At 36.8% G+C, this 19,043-nt stretch overlaps 1 protein-coding gene across 3 annotated transcripts in view; it reads right to left on the bottom strand.

The window, feature by feature from the left end:
- Nucleotides 1-19,043, bottom strand: part of ZBBX (zinc finger B-box domain containing) — a 160,523-nt gene that overhangs the window by 12,696 nt on the left and 128,784 nt on the right. For all 3 annotated transcript variants that reach the window (XM_070073199.1, XM_051818752.2, XM_017346893.3), the window contains 2 exons: nt 13,819-13,935; nt 3,751-4,008 (listed from right to left, as the gene is read on the bottom strand). In XM_070073199.1, coding sequence (XP_069929300.1) covers nt 3,751-4,008; nt 13,819-13,935 — 375 coding nt within the window. The remainder of the gene's footprint in view (nt 1-3,750; nt 4,009-13,818; nt 13,936-19,043) is intronic.

Genomic DNA, 19,043 nt, shown 5'->3' with positions numbered 1-19,043 from the left:
TAAAGCTGCTGCCTGCAGTGCCGGCATTCCATATGGGCACCAGTTTGTGTCCTGAATGCTCCACTTCCAATCCAGCTCTCTGTCATGCCTGGGAAAGCAGTATAAGATGGCCCAAGTCCTCGAGGCCCTATACCCACATGGGATACTGGAAGAAGCTCTTGGCTCTTGGCTTCGGATTGATGCAGCTCTGGCCCTTGTGGCCCACTGGGGAATGAACCAACGATGGAAGACCTCTCTCTCTGCAACTCATATCTGTGTAACTCTGACTTTCAAATAAATAAATAAATAAATCTTATAAAAAAATTAAGGTACCCTCAGATTACATCACAGCAGAATTCAGGGTACAAACAGGATTTACAAGGTTTAAGATAAAGATGACCCAAGGGTACCACCATCTGCCAATTTGCCAATCAAATACAAGGACAAAGGTAACAGGCATTCTCACAAATGAAAGAACTCAGTTACTAGAGCTACCATGAGTTTTACCTACAGGGAAAAATAATTTGACTATTCAACCAAACAACTAATAAATGGAATAACTGATAAAGGACTAATTGGGACCATCTTCAGGGTCAGAATACAGTGGAGATATATTGACTAAATATATCAAAAATCAATTGTTGGCCAGCGCCACTGCTCAGTAGGCTAATCCTCCGCCTGCGGTGCTGGCACACCGGGTTCTAGTCCCGGTCGGGGCGCCGGATTCTGTCCCGGTTGCTCCTCTTCCAGTCCAGCTCTCTGCTGTGGCCCGGGAGTGCAGTGGAGGATGGCCCAAGTGCTTGTGCCCTGCACCCGCATGGGAGACCAGAAGGAAGCACCTGGCTCCTAACTTTGGATCGGCGCAGCGCGCAGGCCATAGCAGCCACTTGTGGGGGTGAACCAACTGAAGGAAGACCTTTCTGTCTGTCTCTCTCTCTCACTGCCTAACTCTGCCTGTCAAAAAAAAAAAATTGTGATCCATTAAATAAATATGGCTAACATGCCAATTGGCCATAAATATTAGAGACACAATCAATAATGCCATAATCAAACTTAATGGAAATGCATTGAAATAAAAAACTCAGGATTTGGTCTCCTTAATTTTAAAAGTTTTTTTTTTTTTAAATGATAGATTAAGCCATAAAATTTCCATTCCAGTATTCTATTGATCTACAAAAAGTATATAGTTCAACTTAGTAATTTTTCTGGTGAAAAGTATTTATCAGAAATGTACAATTTCCTTTAGATGCATTTCAGTATATCTTTTGTTAAGTTGGGTAAATATATATATATATATATAAAATACATATACACATATAATTTTAAGTATTATGCAGAGTATAGTCTATTTTTTATAAAATTATCACCACCTTTCCTTCAATCTATTCATTGTTCTACATATATATTTTTACATGTGTAGTTATGATATAATAGAGATGTTTACAATGATGCATGTGTAAATTCATAATGATTGTTTTAGTAAGACTGTAGGGGTTTTGGTTTTCTTTAGTATTCTTTAACTATTTGAATTTTTTAATAACTAAGTTGAATCATTTTTAGAAAAACAGCAGTCTATGGGTAATAAGGGAAGAAACCACTAATGCACAAAAACAAGAAAGGGAAGAGCAAATGTTGAATATATGGGAGCAGAGAATTTTCTAGCTTGCCTCTTGGATCTGTAGCTGGCTTCTTTTTCACTGTGTAGCTGACTTTTTGATGAAAATAAGATTACTTCCCTTCATGTTGTTGTTGCTGAACCAGACTTTCTCATGATCACGTATATGTTCATACATATTAGCTAGACTATTATTATGGAGGCTTGAAATAAAACATACACATTTAGTTACCCCTCAAAATGTGGTTTGCTAGCTACCTGAAATGGCATCACCTGAGTACTTGTTAGAAGTGTAGATCTCAGACACCACCACAGACCCACTGACTCACAATCTGCATTCTTAACAAAATCCCCTAGGGCATGTATCCAAGCCTAAAGTGATCTAACAAGTGAGTTGGACAGTAGCTTTCATAAAGCTATAAAGATTAACCATTAGAATTAAGTCAGTAGGAATGTATGGAGAACTATAAAGCTTTGCAGTTACAAACTTCCTCCTCCCTCTCTTATTCCCACTCTTATTTTGGAAACCCAAATCCCAATAAACTGGGTGGTAAAAATATCATCTTAAGTGTTAAAGTGATCATATAGGTAGGATTAAGTGTTAAATGGGTCATATAATTAAGATCAAGTGTCTGCTAATAATAATAGATAGAATTAAAAATGAGAGAATGCTCTTTTTTTCTTTTTTTCCTTTCTTTTTTTTTATTTGACAGGTAGAGTTAGACAGTGAGAGAGAGAGACAGAAAGGTCTTCCTTCCATTGGTTCACCCCTCAAATGGCCGTTACAGCCAGGGCTATGCTGATCCACAGCCAGGAGCTGGGTGCTTTCTCCTGGTCTCCCATGTGGGCGCAGGGGCCCAAGCACCTGGGCCATCCTCCACTGCCCTCCCGGGCCACAGCAGAGAGCTGGACTGGAAGATGAGCAGCTGGGACTAGAACCGGCACCCATATGGGATGCCAATGCCACAGGTGGAGGATTAACCAAGTGAGCCCCTGCGTCGGCCCCCGAAGAATGTTCTAACATGGGAAGCAGTCCACACTGCAGACTCATATAATGACAATCGCTTTAAATAGCACTCTGACCTCAGAATCAGCCCTTAAGGCATTCTGGTCTGGCTGAAAAGCCATGAGAGCATTTCAGGCATGGAAAGCCAAGACACTGTGGCAAAAAAAATGTCTTGCATGAAGGATCTCTGTGAGAGAGATCCCAGTGAAAAGAAGTGGACATCAGAGGAGGATGTACTTTTCTATGAAGGGAAGAGAGAACTTCCACTTTGCTTATGGCCTTGTGTAAATACTGACAGAGATTGTGGATTCAAAAGGCTTCCATAGCCTTGGCAGCTCATGTCAAGAGCCTCAGGTGATCACTTAGATCATACATAAGAGTGTTAACTGTTAAATTAACAACAGAAATCACTGTGCACTTACTTCCCATGTGGGACTTCTGTCCTCAATGAGTCATATTATGAGAACTAAATACAAAACTTGGTCTCAAACAGTTTCATGTGTATCTGTGTGTGCATGTGCAAATTGTTGAAATCTTTACTTAGTATAGAGTTGGTCTTCTGTGTATAAAGTTAATTGGAAATGAAACTTAATGGAGAATGGGACTGGGAATAGGAGAGGGTGGAGGAGGTGGAGTGGGAGTGGGGGTGGGAGGGCAGGTATGGTGGGAAGAATCACTGTATTCCTTAAGTTTTACTTATGAAATTTCTACTCATTAAATAAAAGGTTTCTTTGGGAAAAAAACTAAAAGCAAAAAAAAAAAAAAAGAAAACACAAATATATTACAGACACACATACAAGATAATAAAAAATAACACTACTTTAAAAAAAGATTAACCCTTCAGTGGTTATGGGGAAAGGAGAAAAAAGATTTGTTTTTCTGCACACATGAAGTCTTTATGCCACATTTGATTGTGTATTATGTAGACTCAGGAGAATCAACCCTGTGCAACTGCACAGCAACACTTGCTTATCATATTTTCTTCCCATTAGCAGTGGATAACAAGAAGAAAGACATACTAGTTCATGGTTAAAGAAGGAAAAGGAAAGTCTACTTTGTTTTACTGCTTGTTTTCCTAGCAAGAGTAATGAACAATGAGGCAGAGGGCAGAGATAACATTATCTATGGTGAAAAAAAAAAATAGCCTTACCTGCAAGATTTCTCTGCACATTTAATTCTTTTTCCAAACTTGCTATGGTTTGTTGATCAGCAGTGTCATCTAAGAAAGGCTCATTCTGGTCAGCAGTATCAACATATTCAATTTCTGAAACTTCAGATGCAGCTCTGGATAGTGATTGAGCAGCTGCACTACTTGATTGAGAATGAGAGGATGAAAGGCATCTGGAGCATTTTGTAACAGAATTGGAAACTGGCAAATTTGCTGTTGAGGGTCTCTGTGATTTCTGGTCTAAAACAAGAAGTGAAAATTTTTAAATCAACTGTTTTTAAAATTCTGAATGAGTAATAATACAAAATACCAGCCCCCTACACAGTTAAGGTTCATGCAACAGAGTTTATGAGAAAATCCACTTTTGATTATCATCTATTTCAGCTAGCCAAGATCTGTTAATCTCAAATCACTTCCACTATGTCATAAAGAATGCTTCTTGTAATTTTTCTGTAATTTTCTATATTCAGAAAAAGACAAATGAAATGCAATATTCACCGAAGCATAATATTGATGGTTTATAATTTATTCCTATATTTAAAAATATGGGAACAGAACAAATACATTAATATGAAATGGCTGTGTGGATTTTTCCAAAACCAAAGCCTTTCCAAAGACTGAGATCAAATCTTTAATCTCCTAAATATGAATTCACTCTGCTACTTTCCAGGTCACTTGAATGTAGAAGTCCCAGAAGCGCAGACCTAAGACAGGTGATTGCATTGTTCCATTAGAGTCATCACTACTCCATGTTGATCTAATTCAAACATTCACTTAGTTGACTTCTTCGACAGATGTGTTTATTTTTAAGGAGAGGAAAAAAAATCCCTATAAATATTCTACTAACACAGCTTATTTTTGTTTTGGTATTTCTCACAAAATATTCTTTAATAAATGCCAAGGGAATTTTCACAGTACACATTTTCAAATTCTAGCACCAGTTAATTTTCAGATGTACTGAATCATTTTTCTGATTCAGATAAATATATTAACTATAAAAAATTTATCTTGTAATTTTACATTCCCTTAACACAACTTGCCATGGGTTAAAACATTAGACTCTAAAGAAGTGCAGTTGTCACTGTAGCAATCATGACCTAACTGAACGTGTGTCATATAACACTATAGCCCCTCTATCGATTCCAGTGAAAATATAATATTCAAAAAAGTGAAAGTGGTCATAGCATATTAAACATGTAATGGCTAATGAGTTTGTGTTTTTTACTTAAAGAATTCCATTTTGAATGCAGCTAATACACTAAGAAGAACCTGAATGCAGTATGTAATTATTTAAGCAATTAATACTGACTAAGGGTGAGTTCCAAAGGGCACCAAATTTAATGAACATTTCAGAAATCAATTTTTATAATAATTTTGTTAGAATTATTTTGTGAATATATTAAAGAAAGATCCTGATCTTTTTGGGCCTGTTTGTGTTCAGAGACAATTCTGAAGAAAAATAACTGACAAAAACTCACCTAGGTGTTAAAAATACATAAATCCCTAAGAATTACATTGGCAACTAGAATTTGTAAGTAATTTCCCCTTTTATCTATAATAAGTAGAGAATCAATATTCTATTCATAATCACCCAGAAAGGCAACCTTGCCATGCTTGCATAATGAAGCTCTAGTAGGAAAAACAGCAGTGGCATCACATCTTTGAGTATAACAACAATTCACTCTGTACACCAAACTTTTAGAGCTGTGTAAAAAGCTTTGTTCTTGTATCAGCATTGTGATGGGTCACAGTCAAGGTAAAATGCAAAGGAACTCAGAACTCTCATTAAAATAATATAAACAAAGGAAGATGTTATTAGTAAGGCCTGGACTATTGCCAACACAGAAAAATATTAAGTGAGAAAAATTTTAAATAACGTAAATGCCCTTCAGAAAAATCAGGAGAGTACAAACACTTGCTCAACTTTTATAACAACATCTGGTTGCCACAGTATTTAAACTTAATTGATCCCAATTGAGGGGAAAACTACCCAGGGGATGGGTCAGACTTATGATCAGCACACAGCAAAGAGACAAACCATCTTTCTTACTGGAAAATATGCTCAAAGTGAAATTTAAACAAAACAGAGAATTAGATAGAAGAAGCACTAACTTGGTCCTTGATATTCTTGTTCACTTAGGTCAGTATATCATTCTCTGCAATGTTTAATTTGTAAGCTTATCAATGTTATTGCTAAGGTTAGGATTTGACACAATATTAAGAATGGCACTAATACAACATGCCACAATCGAGGGGATCATTCCATAAAGAAAAAAAGAAGCACATTGTGTAGATTACCAACAGAAGAAATTATTTTTGGAGCGAATTGTGCTATCACTAGCAATATAATCTCAGGAAATCATTAACTGTTCACAGTTATCCTCTAAATACAACAAAATAAATTTTCCATTGTGGTAGCCATAAAATATTGCTCTATAATTACTAATTAAAGTATGCCAAATATTGAGAAGTTAAAATGCAATGTACTTTCAGGTTATATTAACAAACACAAGAATGCTCATAAGAATATGAAAAATATGAATCACTTCAGTGAATAATATTTAATATTCCAATAATGGTTGCTATTCTAGATTTAACATTGCTATTTGATGAAACATAATTTTAACAATGTGTTTTTGAACAGAATTTTGATAGCAAATAACATCCTTATTCAAGGACCCAATATTTTAATTCTAATAAAGAATGCAAAACAATAACCATCTATTGACAATCTTGTTCCAAGTATAAACTGCTGAGAATTATACATTAAAAAATGAAATTTATTTTCTAAGAGTTCCTGAAACACATATAGAAATTTTATTTAGCAATATGGTTTAGAGGAAAGAATGCTAAACTGGGTAGCTAAGAACCTAATTGTCTCATCACACTGAATTAGAAATCAGCCTGTGATCTGAGATACGGCATTTCATATTTGACATGTTAACTGGATGATATAAATCTCTTCCAACTCTGAGAACTTATGAATTAATACTCAACCCAATTCAACTATAAAGTCATTTATCAACTCCAAATACTGCTAGGCCATGTATCAGGATCAGGATACTCAAAAGCAAATGAGAAGCTGGTGTTTGGCCTAGTAGTTAAGATGCCAAGTAAGACATACACACATCCCCCACTGGAGTGTCTGCATTTGATTCCTAACTCCAGCTTCTGACTACAGCTTTCTGTTACTAAGAGGGGCAGCAGTAATGGCTCAGGTAGTTGGGGGTCCCTGCCATCCACATGGGAGACCTACATTGAACTTACTGACTCCTGGCTTCAGCCTTAGCCTGTCCTGACCATTGCAGGCATTTGAGAAATGAATCATTAGATGAAAGTGCTCTCTCCCTCTCTCTCTGTCCCTCCCATTTCAAATTGATAAATCAGTAATTTTTAAGTGAATGAAACTTTGCCCCTACCTTCAATTTGAACTCCAAAGTTAAACTTCAAACTAATGCACACATTCAGAAATATGTACCAAGCACTTACAATATACCAGGCCATGCTATATCACAGAGGATAAACCAATAAACAGAGCAAGATAAGCCTTGTTGTTTCCAACCATAGGTGGGAGCGAGCAGAAAATAAACAAATACATGAGATCATGTCACATGGAGATAAGTTCTAAGAGAAAGAAAAAAGAAAGTAGATGTAATAGAGGCACCCTGGAGACTAGCATTAGATACAGTGGTCTCAAAAGGCCTCTCTAAGGAGACAACATCTGAGCTGACACTGAATAAAGGGAAGAAAATATAATCATACAAAGCAGGCTGTGACAATGGAGAGGGAGGTTACACAGCACTCTAGATGAGAGAGAACAGCAAATTCTAAAGCAAAGAGCTGAATAGGAACATGGCCTCTCCAAGAACTGAAAGGAAGCCAGTGGAGCTATAATACAGATGATGCAGTTTGGAAGACAACATGGGAAGCCAACCCCGGTAATGCTGTGTTAGGGAATGCAATTTTTCCTACCATGTATAGGAAGCTTTGGATGATTTAGGTTATTAAATGATGTGATAAAATTTATGGTTTAAATTTATGGAAAGCATACCTCACTCCCTATGAATTAAAAGTATGAATAATTTTATGACTATAAATATAAGCAATTAATTCTCCAACTATAAACTATAGAATTGGATGGGAATTAGTCACAACAGCATGATTGTGGTGGGGAGAAAGTGAACTTGGGAGGGAGAGGTTCCTGGACTCATCTTGAACAGTGAAGATGAAAGTGCTCAGATTCAGGACCAGTTTTGGAGCTGAGAGCAGCAGGACTTGGGATGAATAAGATGTGGTGAATGGAGTCAAGATGTATCCTGACTTTCAGATTTAATCCATTTTCAGATGGTATCGTCATGTACACAGACAGAAAATTCGGGTGAAAGGGGCAGATTCTTGGAGAGCCAGAGGGAGAATCAATGGAATTGCTGACAAACACACAAATACTTTCTAGCTGCCATATTTTTGTCCTTACAAATTTTAAAATGTTATGGAAATGGAAATTTATTTACATATTGGTATCAGTTCAAAATAAAAGATGCATATATTGATAGTCAGTTACTATACTTGTCTAGAAAGCCATTGCACAGTTTCCCTAACTGATAAGTTATTATTTTTATAAGTTTCAACTGAAATGTCATCTAGTCTCTAAAATCTTTCATATCTACATTTTCTATGGCAAAACCATTATTTTATAACCTCAAAAAACTATATATGTACCTATTTTTATTATAATTGATAGAACATATAATTATTAATTACCTATCAACCTCCAAAAGTATGTTATAAAATTTATAAATGGTAGAAATTATGTGTCTGAGCATGTGTATTAAATTTTTTTTCAGAATATGATTTTTTTAAAAATATTACTTCCAGACTATATCAGCACAACAGGGAGTTGTTGATAAAATAAATGCAAATTCCCAGGTTTCTCCTTAGCCTTAATTAATCAGAACCTCCCAAAGATTCAGAAACAACATAACAATGGGTTTCCCACGTGATGCATACTCATCTCTGAGAACCTGTGTACCAGACTGCAAGGCAAAGATTTATTTAATTTCACAGTCCCTGGACTCAGACAGGTGATCCAACAAATGTGTTTGTCATGTTGTTAATTTTTGTTAGAGAGAAAAGGTGTGTGTGTGTGTGTAGTGTGTGTGGAGAAAGAGAGAGAGACAAAGAGAGAGACAGAGAGAGAGGGAGAAACAGCATGTGACACAGAGGGAGCGTTTATCTACTGGATCACTAGCTAACTGCCATCAAGGGCCTCTGGCCTCAGCAGAAAGTGGGGACCTGGAATGCAATCTAGATATCCCCAGAAGGGTGGCCGTGACCCAATTACTTGGGCCATCACCTAAACTGCTTCCCAGCATCTGCACTGGCAGGAATCTGGAGTCAGCAGCCAGATTCTAGAGTCAACCCAGGCACCTCAGATATAGGAAGAGATCATCTTCATCCCTAAGCCAAAAGCTTAAAAGTGTTTTGTAATAAATCGTTGATTATGACTAATCTGCCCAAATTGATACTTATAAACATTTGGCTACTTAGTTATAAAGATTTCTCTTAGTAATGAATTTCTCATAGCATACATATGAATTTATTTTCATCAGTGTATACCATAACATAAAATTTTCTTCTTACTTCCTCAGAAGGAAGCAATCAGAAGTTTGGAAGCTGCTCTAGACTTTGATATGAGACTAGGTACTTAAGCATAGAACTAAAAAAAAGTCATGAATGGTTTCTATACTAATTTTTTTTTTTACATCTGACATATATTCATCATAAATGCATATAGAAAGGAGTCTATGTTCACCAAGGAGTTTTAATCATCATCTAGGGCAACAGAGACATATAAATCTTATATATAGGATAATCTTGTGTAATTGAATTTCTGGCTTGAAGAGAACATTTAACCAAGGTAAATAAGGTACTTTACAGGATTCCACCTAAACCATGAGCTCATTAACATCAGGGAACATGATTTAGGCATCTCTTTATCCCCAGAGCCTAGCATAGTGTGGACACACTCAACACATGCCTTAATTCAATAGTTAACAACTGTAACCTAATATGAAATTCAGCACAAAGCAAACCTCCTTTAACAATTATGGCTTAATAATATTAGTAACTTTAATGCTGTCATATACTCTGTATACACTCATTAGGAAAGGATTATAATGGACATTGACCATATCAATAGTTATCCTTCCTCAGCTACAGAGTTAATGAATGGAAATCAAGATATCAACAATAAAGCATTACATTCAAAAGCAATGTATACTGTTGAAATCTTTTTTTTCCTTTTTCTTAAACTTTTATTTAATGAATATAAATTTCCAAAGTACAGAATATGGATTACAATGGCTTCCCCCCAATAACGTCCCTCCCACCCGCAACCCTCCCCTTTCCCACTCCCTCCCCCCTTCCATTCACATCAAGATTCATTTTCTATTCTCTTTATATACAGAAGATCAGTTTAGTATACATTAAGTAAAGATTTCAACAGTTTGCTCCCACACAGAAACATAAAGCGAAAAATACTGTTTGAGTACTAGTTATAGCATTAAATCTCAATGTACAGCACACTAAGGACAAAGATCCTACATAAGGAGTAAGTGCACAGTGACTCCTGTTGTTGACTTAACAAATTGACACTCTTGTTTATGGCATCAGTAATCACCCTAGGCTCTTGTCATGAGCTGCCAAGGCTATGGAAGCCCCCTGAGTTCACTGACTCTGATAATTTTTAGACAAGGCCATGGTCAAAGTGGAAGTTCTCTCCTCCCTTCAGAGAAAGGTACCTCCTTCTTTGATGGCCCGTTCTTTCCACTGGGATCTCACTCACGGAGATATTTAGTTTTTTTTTTTTTTTTTTTTTTTTTTTCCCCCAGAGTGTCTTGGCTTTCCATTCCTGAAATACTCTCATGGACTTTTCAGCCAGATCCGCATGCCTTAAGGGCTGATTCTGAAGCCAGTGTGCTGTTTAGGACATCTGCCATTCTATGGGTCTGCTGTGTATCTCACTTCCCATGTTGGATCACTCTCTCCCTTTTTGATTCTATCAGCTAGTATTTGCAGACACTATTCTTGTTTATGTGATCCCTTTGGTTCTTAGTCCTATCATTATGATCAATTGTGAACACAAATTGATCACTGGGACTAGTGAGATGGCATTGGTACATGCCACCTCGATGGGATTGAATTCGAATCCCCTGGTATGTTTCTAACTCTACCGTTTGAGGTAAGTCAGCTTGAGCATGTCCCGAATTGCACATCTCTTCCCTCTCTTATTCCCACTCTTATATTTAACAGTGATCACTTTTCAGTTAAGTTTCAGCACTTAAGAAGAATTGTGTATTGATTACAGTATTCAACCAAAAGTATTAAGTAGAACAAACAAAAAAAATACTAAGAGGGATAACATATCAAGTTGCTCATCAACAGTCAGGGTGAGGACTGATCAAGTCACCATTTCTCATAGTGTTCATTTCACTTTAACACGTTTCCTTTTTGGTGCTCAGTTAGTTGTCACCTATCAAGGAGAACAAGTGGTATTTGTCCCTTTGGGATTGGCTTATTTCACTCAACATAATGTTTTCCAAATTCCTAACAGGGATCACTTTTCAGTTAAAATTTAAACACCTAAGAATAACTGTGTGTTAATTACAGAGTTCAACCAATGGTACTAGAACAAAAAAAAAATACTAAAATGGATAAAGCATTACATTGTACATCAACCATCAGGACAAGAGCTGATCAAGTCACTGTTTCTCATAGTGTCCATTTCATTTCAACAAGTTTCCCCTTTGGTGCTCAGTTAGTTGTCATCGATCAGAGAGAGCATATGATATTTGTCCCTTTGGGACTGGCTTAATTCACTCAGCATGATGTTTTCCAAATCCCTCCATCTTGTTGCAAATGACCAGGTTTCGTTGTTTTTGACTGCTGTATAGTATTCTAAAGAGTACATGTCCCATAATTTCTTTATCCAGTCTACTGTTGATGGGCATTTGGGTTGGTTCCAGGTCTTAGCTATTGTGAATTGAGCTACAATAAACATTAATGTGCAGACAGCTTGTTTGCCAATTTCATTTCCTTTGGGAAATTCCAAGGAGTGGCATGGCTGGGTTGAATGGTAGGGTTATATTCAGGTTTCTGAGGAATCTCCAGACTGACTTCCATAGTGGCTTGACCAGTTTGCATTCCCACCAACAGTGGGTTAGTGTCCCTTTTTCCCCACATCCTCTCCAGCATCTATTGTTGGTAGATTTCTGAATGTGAGCCATTCTAACTGGGGTGAGGTGAAACCTCATTGTGGTTTTGATTTGCATTTCCCTGATTGCTAGTGATCTTGAACATTTTTTTCATGTGTCTGTTGGCCATTTGGATTTCCTCTTTTGTAAAATGTCTATTGAGGTCCTTGGCCCATCTCTTAAGTGGATTGTTTGTTTTGATCTTGTGGAGTTTCTTGATTTCTTTGTAGATTCTGGTTATCAACCCTTTATCTGTTGCATAGTTTGCAAATATATTTTCCCATTCTGTCGGTTGTCTCTTCACTTTCCTGACTGTTTCTTTTGCAGTATGGAAACTTCTCAATTTGATGCAATCCCAAATGTTAATTTTGGCTTTGACTGCCTGTGCTTCTGGGGTGTTTTCCAAGAAGTCATTGCCGGTACCTGTATCTTGCAGGGTTTTTCCAATGCTCTCTAATAATTTGATGGTGTCAGGTAGTAATCTTTACTTAATATATGCTAAACTGATCTTCTGTATATAAAGAGAATTGAAAATGAATCTTGATGTGAATGGAAGTGGAGAGGGAGCAGGAAAGGGGAGGGTTGGGGTTGGGAGGGAAGGTATGGGGGGGAAGCCATTGTACTCCATAAGCTGTACTTTGGAAATTTATATTCATTAAATAAAAGTTAAAAGAAAAAAGCCAGCTATCACAACCTCAGCTATAAGTGGCAAACTTCACCTAGGCTACTCATTTTACATATAGATATGAGTGATAATAATATGAACCAAGTGGAAAAGTATACTAAATGTGGTATAGAGGCCGGCGTGGTGGCACAGCGCATCAAGCCCCACATGCAGTGCAGGCATCCCATATGGGTGCCAGTTCTAGTCCCAGCTGCTCCAGTTCCCATCTAGCTCCCTGCTATGATCTGGAAAAACAGTATAAGATGGCCCAAGTGCTTGGGCCCCTGCACCCACATGGGAGATCCAGAAGAAGCTTCTGGCTTCGGGTCAGCTCAGCTCTGGCCATTGCGGCCATTTGGGGAGTGAACCAGCGGATGGAAGTCCTCTCTCTCTCTCTCTCTCTGTCTGGTTCTACCTCTCTATGTAACTCTGTCTTACAAATAAATAAAATCAATACTTTTTAAAAATATGGTATAAAATACTACTTCCTTCATGTATAAGGCAAGTTTATATTTTAAAATGATTGTTAAAAATACACTATATCCTGATCTATGTTTTACAAATATTATTCCCTAATACACTGTTATAGAAAACATAATTGAATTTTTCTAGAAGAATGATGAATTCACTTGGTGTCTTAGAATTCTGGTTTTGGAGGGCCAGCGCTTTGGCTCACTTGGTTAATCCTCCACCTGCGGCGCCAGCATCCCATATGGGCACCAGAATCTAGTCCCGGTTGCTCCTCTTCCAGTCCAGCTCTCCGCTGTGGCCCTAGAGGGTAGTGGAGGATGGCACAGGTGCTTGGGCTCCTGCACCTGCGGAGGATACCAGGAGGAAGCGCCTAGCTCCTGGCTTCAGATCGGTGCAGCACCGGCCATGGCGGCCATTTGGGGAGTGAACCAACGGAAGGAAGACCTTTCTGTCTCTCTCTCTCTCTCACTGTCTGTAACTCTACCTGTCAAATAAAAAAATAAAAAGAATTCTGGTTTTGAGGGCAAAGTCCAAGATATTTAGTTTAAATGGTTGAGTCTAAATGTGTAACTTTAAAAACCAATTTTCATGTGCCTAGTAAACTGCTAAGAAACCAACTACTAAACCAACAATATGGCAATGCTAACTTATAGCCAATTTTACCTATCTTCTGTTGTTTTCTTATTGAAGATAGATTCTGGACACTCTTCAGAACACCCAAGGCAACTGCATTATCAGCATGTGTACTTAGGCTGTGGTCTGGGATCCATTCTCTGTCCCCTGGAAACAGAAAAACAGTAAAATAATATAACATATGAAGTGAGAAACATTCATGTTGGCCTGATATATTTATTATCTTACTGAACAAATTTAGCTGAATAAAATATCTTTAACAATGATATATATCCATACATATATTATGAAATATAAAATCTCATAAACTAAAACCCACTAAATTCACATATATTGATTAAAAAGAAAAAATAATATATCAGTTGCAAAATATTACACTCATATGTTTAAATAGGAACAAATATTCTTAAAAGTATATGACAATATAACATAAGGTATAACTGCTTTTTATTTTATTTTATTTTATTTACTCATTTTGTATTTGAAAGACACACAGAGAGAGAGAGAGAGAGAGAAAGAGAGAGAGAAAGAGCGCTCTTTCATCCACTTATTTACCCTCCAAATTCTTGCAACACCTAGGGTTGAATCAAACCCAAGCCAGGAGCCAGGAAATCAGTTCAGGTCTTCCACATTGGTCGCAGGGACCTAACTACTTGAGTTGCCACCTGCTGCATCCCAGGGTGTGCATTAACAGGAAGCTGGAGTAGGAAGTAGAGCTCAGACTCAGACTCAGGCCCTCTAAGTGGAATGTGGATGTCTTAACAACTATGCCAAATGCCCATCCTACTAGTTTAGCATGAATAATCACATGTAAAAGGACAGGTTACCCAAGAATATTGATGACACCATGGCCCAGCTTCCAAAAAGAAACAACAAAATCATGAACAAATAGGAAATCGAGTATACAAAGGCAGTTTTAAAAGCTTGTGGATAAATACAATTAAAAGAAAAGTTTATTTTGGTGCAAAATTTTGGATACTCATGTAGTTTTTTGATAATACACATTTTCCAGGAACTTTTTGAAGACCTGTCACATGTATAACTAATAAGGAGATTGAATCAATAATCAAGAATAACCTAACAAAGAAAGGCCTGGAACTAATATTATGTGTTACTGGTGAATTCTATCAGACATTTACAGAGGAATTCACCTCAATCCTTCTTCAACTTTTCCAAATAATTGAAGAGAAGAGAATACTTCTTACCTCATATTAGGAAGCCAACATTATCCTGACACAAATGTCAAATAAAACACTATAAGAAAAGTATCAACCAATAAAATTATCAATGAATATGCCTAAGGAGCAGTTATGCAAAAATCCTCAAGGAGGTACTAGCAAACAAAATTCAGCAACATGTTAAAAGGATTATACACCATGACCAAGGAGAATACACTACAGAAATAAAAGGATAATTCAACATATGAAAATCCATCAGTATAATTAAAACACTGACATAATGAAGGAAAACAAAACAGGATCACCTCAGTTGATGCAGAGAAGTTATTTGACAAAATTCAACACCCATGCAAGAAAAAGAACACTCAACAAACTAGGAATAGAAGGAAACTACTTCCACATAATAGTCATACCTAAAAACCCAGAATAAACACCATATTCAATGGTGAAAAACTGAAAGATTTTCCTCCAAGATCTAAAGAAATTCAAGGATTGACATTTTTACCACTTCTATCCAACATACTACTGGAAGATCTAGCAAAGAGACAAGAGAAATAAGTAATAATCATTCAAATGAGAAAGAAGAAAAAGTTATTTCCATTAACAGATTATATAATCTATGTAAAAAGAAACCTAACCATTGCATGAAAGAAATCTGTTAGAACTAATAAATGGAATAGAATGCAAAGTCAGCAGGCAAAAATAAATTACATGTCTATATACCAAAAATAAAAAATATGAACTCAAGCAGACAATTCTATGTATAATAATATAAAAAGGATAAAATATTAGAGAATTAACTAAGGAGATAAAGAATGTTCATAGAAAGCTATAAAACATTACTGAAAGAAATTAAGGAAGACTTAAATAAATGGAAATATATCCCATTGCATGGACTGGAAGATGTAATAGGGTTAGGATGGAAATGCTACTCAAAGCAATTTACATACTCAAGGCAACACCTATCAAATTCCCAACGCCAGGTTTTGAAGTGATAGAAAAATCATACTAGGCCAGTATTTTGGCATAGTAGGTGAAACCACCACATGCAATACCAGCATGCCATATGTGTGCCAACTTATGTCCCAGTTGCTCAACTTCTAACACAGCTCCCTATTAATGGCCTGGGAAAAGCAGCAGAAGACGGTCCACGTGTTTGGCCCCTGCCACCCACATGGGAGACCTGGAAGAAATTCCTGGCTCCTGGCTTCAGCCTGGCCCAGCCCTGGACACTGCAGCCATCTGGGGAGTGACCCAGTGGATAGAAGATCTCTGTCTCTCCCTCTCTGTAACTCTGGCTTTAAATAAAAACAAATAAACCTTTAAAAAGGAAAAAGAAAAACTCACCCAAAAATTCAGATGGAATCATAAGGGACCTTAAGTAGATGAAGCAATCTTGAGAAAAAATAATGAAGCTAGAGGACTCACCCTTCCTAATCACAGAACTTATTACAAATAAACAGTAATGAAAAAAGTATGGCACTGGAAAAAAGTCATACATGTTGACAACTGGAATAGAATAAAGAACATAAAATAAACCCTAGCATATATGATCAAATTATTATTGCTGTTAATTAAGAATGTTTATATATATAAATGTATACATACATATATATATATATAGTATAAAATAAGATGTTCTGAAATATGTCTCCACAGTGGAATGGCTAAATCAACCTAATAAGCATGTATCTAACCTCACAAATTAAATATTTTTGTGCATAATAAGATTATTTAAAATCTACCCTCTTAGTGAAATTATTTTTGACAAAGAACCTAGACCACAAAGACAGTTCTTTTAAAAAATGCTGCTGGAGGGGCCAGCATTAGGGTGCAGTGGGTTAACCCACTGCCTGCAGCACGAGCATCCCAGTTAGGCACCCGTTCAAGTCCCAGCTGCTCCAGTTCCCATCCAGCTCACTGCTAATGTGCCTGGGAAAGTTATGGAGGATGGCTTAAGTCCTTGGGCCCTTGAACTCATGTAGGAGACCCAGAAGAAGCTCCTGGCCTTGGTCTGTTCCAGCCCTAACTGTGGCAGCCATCTGGGGAGTGAATGAGTGGATGTATTTCTCCTTCTCTCTCTGTAACTCTGTTTTTCAAATAAATTAAATGTCTCTTAAAAATGCTGCTTGAAAACTCTATGCATATGCAAAAGAGTGAATCTATAATTTAACCTAACACCACATACAAAAATTAACTCAAATTGGATAAAAGATCTAACGGTAAAATTTAAAACTAAAAATTCTTAGAAGAAAATGCAATGTAAAAGCTTCACACATTAGATTTGGATACAATTTCTTGGATATGTTACAAAAGGCACAGACAACGAAATAAATAGTAGACAACCTGGTCTTCATGAATTTTATAATCCGCATTAATAGATACTTATGAGCAGAAAAACAGCAATCTCCATGGGGCAGGCCTTTTGTAGCACATCAATTAAAGACTTCACTTTGGATGCATGCATATTAGATTGCCTGGGTCCAAATCTCATCTCTGCTTGTGAACTAGCTTTCTAGTACTGCATCTGGGAGTCAGTAAGTGATGGCTCAAGTACTTGAGTCACTGCCACCCATGTGGGAGACCTGGATACAGTCCTTGGCTCTTGAATTTGGCCTGATTTAGAAATTATGTGCCATTTGGGGAGTTAACAAACAGATGGAGAATAGGGTCTCTCTCTCTCTCTCTTTTGCTTCCTCTCTCTCTCTCTCTCTTACTGCTGCTGTTGTTCTGCCTTTAAAATAAATAAGAATGCCCAATCAAAACACCAATGATATTCTTCTCATATCTAAAAAATGATATTAAAATTCATATGGACACACAGAGGACCCTCAAGAGCTAAAGCAATATTAAACAACAAAAACAATGTCAGAGACATCACAATACCAGATTTGAACACATACAACAGGGAATATAATCAAAACAGCCTGTTAATGGCACAAAAATAGACATGTAGACCAATAAAACAGGATAAAAAAATCCAGAAATCAATCCAAGAACCTACAACCAATCAATATTTGACAAAAGAGCCAAAATCAATTCTTGGAGAAAGGACAGTCTCTTCAACAAATAGTGCTGGGAAAATTGGATCTATGCATGCAGAAGTATGAAAAAAGACCCTTATTTTACACTTTATTCAAAAATCAAATCAAAATTCTTCAACGATCTAAATCTACAACCTGATACAAAAAATTACTATGGGAGAACAATGGGGAAATTTTGGAAGACATTGGCATAGGCAAATATTTCTTGGAAAAGATGGCAGAAGCACAGGCAATAAAAATAAAAATAGAAAAATAGGATTACATCAAGCTAAGAAGCTTCTGCACAGCAAAGGGAACTCAACAAAGGGAAAAAGCAACCAACAGAATGGGAGAAAATGCTTGCAAGCTATGTAACTGGTAACAGATGAATATCTAGAATCTATAAAGAGCTCAAGAAATTCAGATATAACAAAACAAAAAATCCAGTTAAGAAATGGGCAAAGGACTTGAACAGGTGCTTTTCAAAAGAAGAAATTCAAATAGCCAGCAGACACATGAAAAAAAGTGCAGGATCATTAGCAATTAGGGAAATGCAAATCAAAACCACAATGAGGTTTCACCTCACCCCTGTTAGAATGCATCTCATGCATAAATCAAAAAACAACAAATGCTGGTGAGAATGTGAGGAAAAGGTTACCCTAACCCACTGTTGGTGGGAATTTATATTAGTATAACCATTATAGAAGACAGTATGGAGATGACTCAAAAAGCTGAAAATAGATATATCATAAGACCCAGCAATCCCACTCCTGGGAATTTACTCACACAAAATGAAACCAGCATATGAAAGAGTTATCTGTATCCTCATGTTGCTTGCAGCTCAATTCATAATAGCTAAGATATGGAATAACTCAGATGTCCATCAACTGATGACTGGGTCAATAAATTATGGAATACTACTCAGTCATAAAAAGAATGACATCCTGTCTTTTGCAACAAATTGGATGCAGCTGGAAACCATTATACTTAGTGAAATTGGCCAGTCATGAAAAGAAAAATACCATATGTTTTCCCTGATCTGTGATAACTAATA

Source organism: Oryctolagus cuniculus, chromosome 4 (genome assembly GCF_964237555.1).
Source record: "Oryctolagus cuniculus chromosome 4, mOryCun1.1, whole genome shotgun sequence".
Taxonomy (NCBI): domain Eukaryota; kingdom Metazoa; phylum Chordata; class Mammalia; order Lagomorpha; family Leporidae; genus Oryctolagus; species Oryctolagus cuniculus.
The sequence above is the reverse complement of the archived record's forward strand: the minus strand, read 5'-3'. Positions and strand labels throughout refer to the sequence as shown.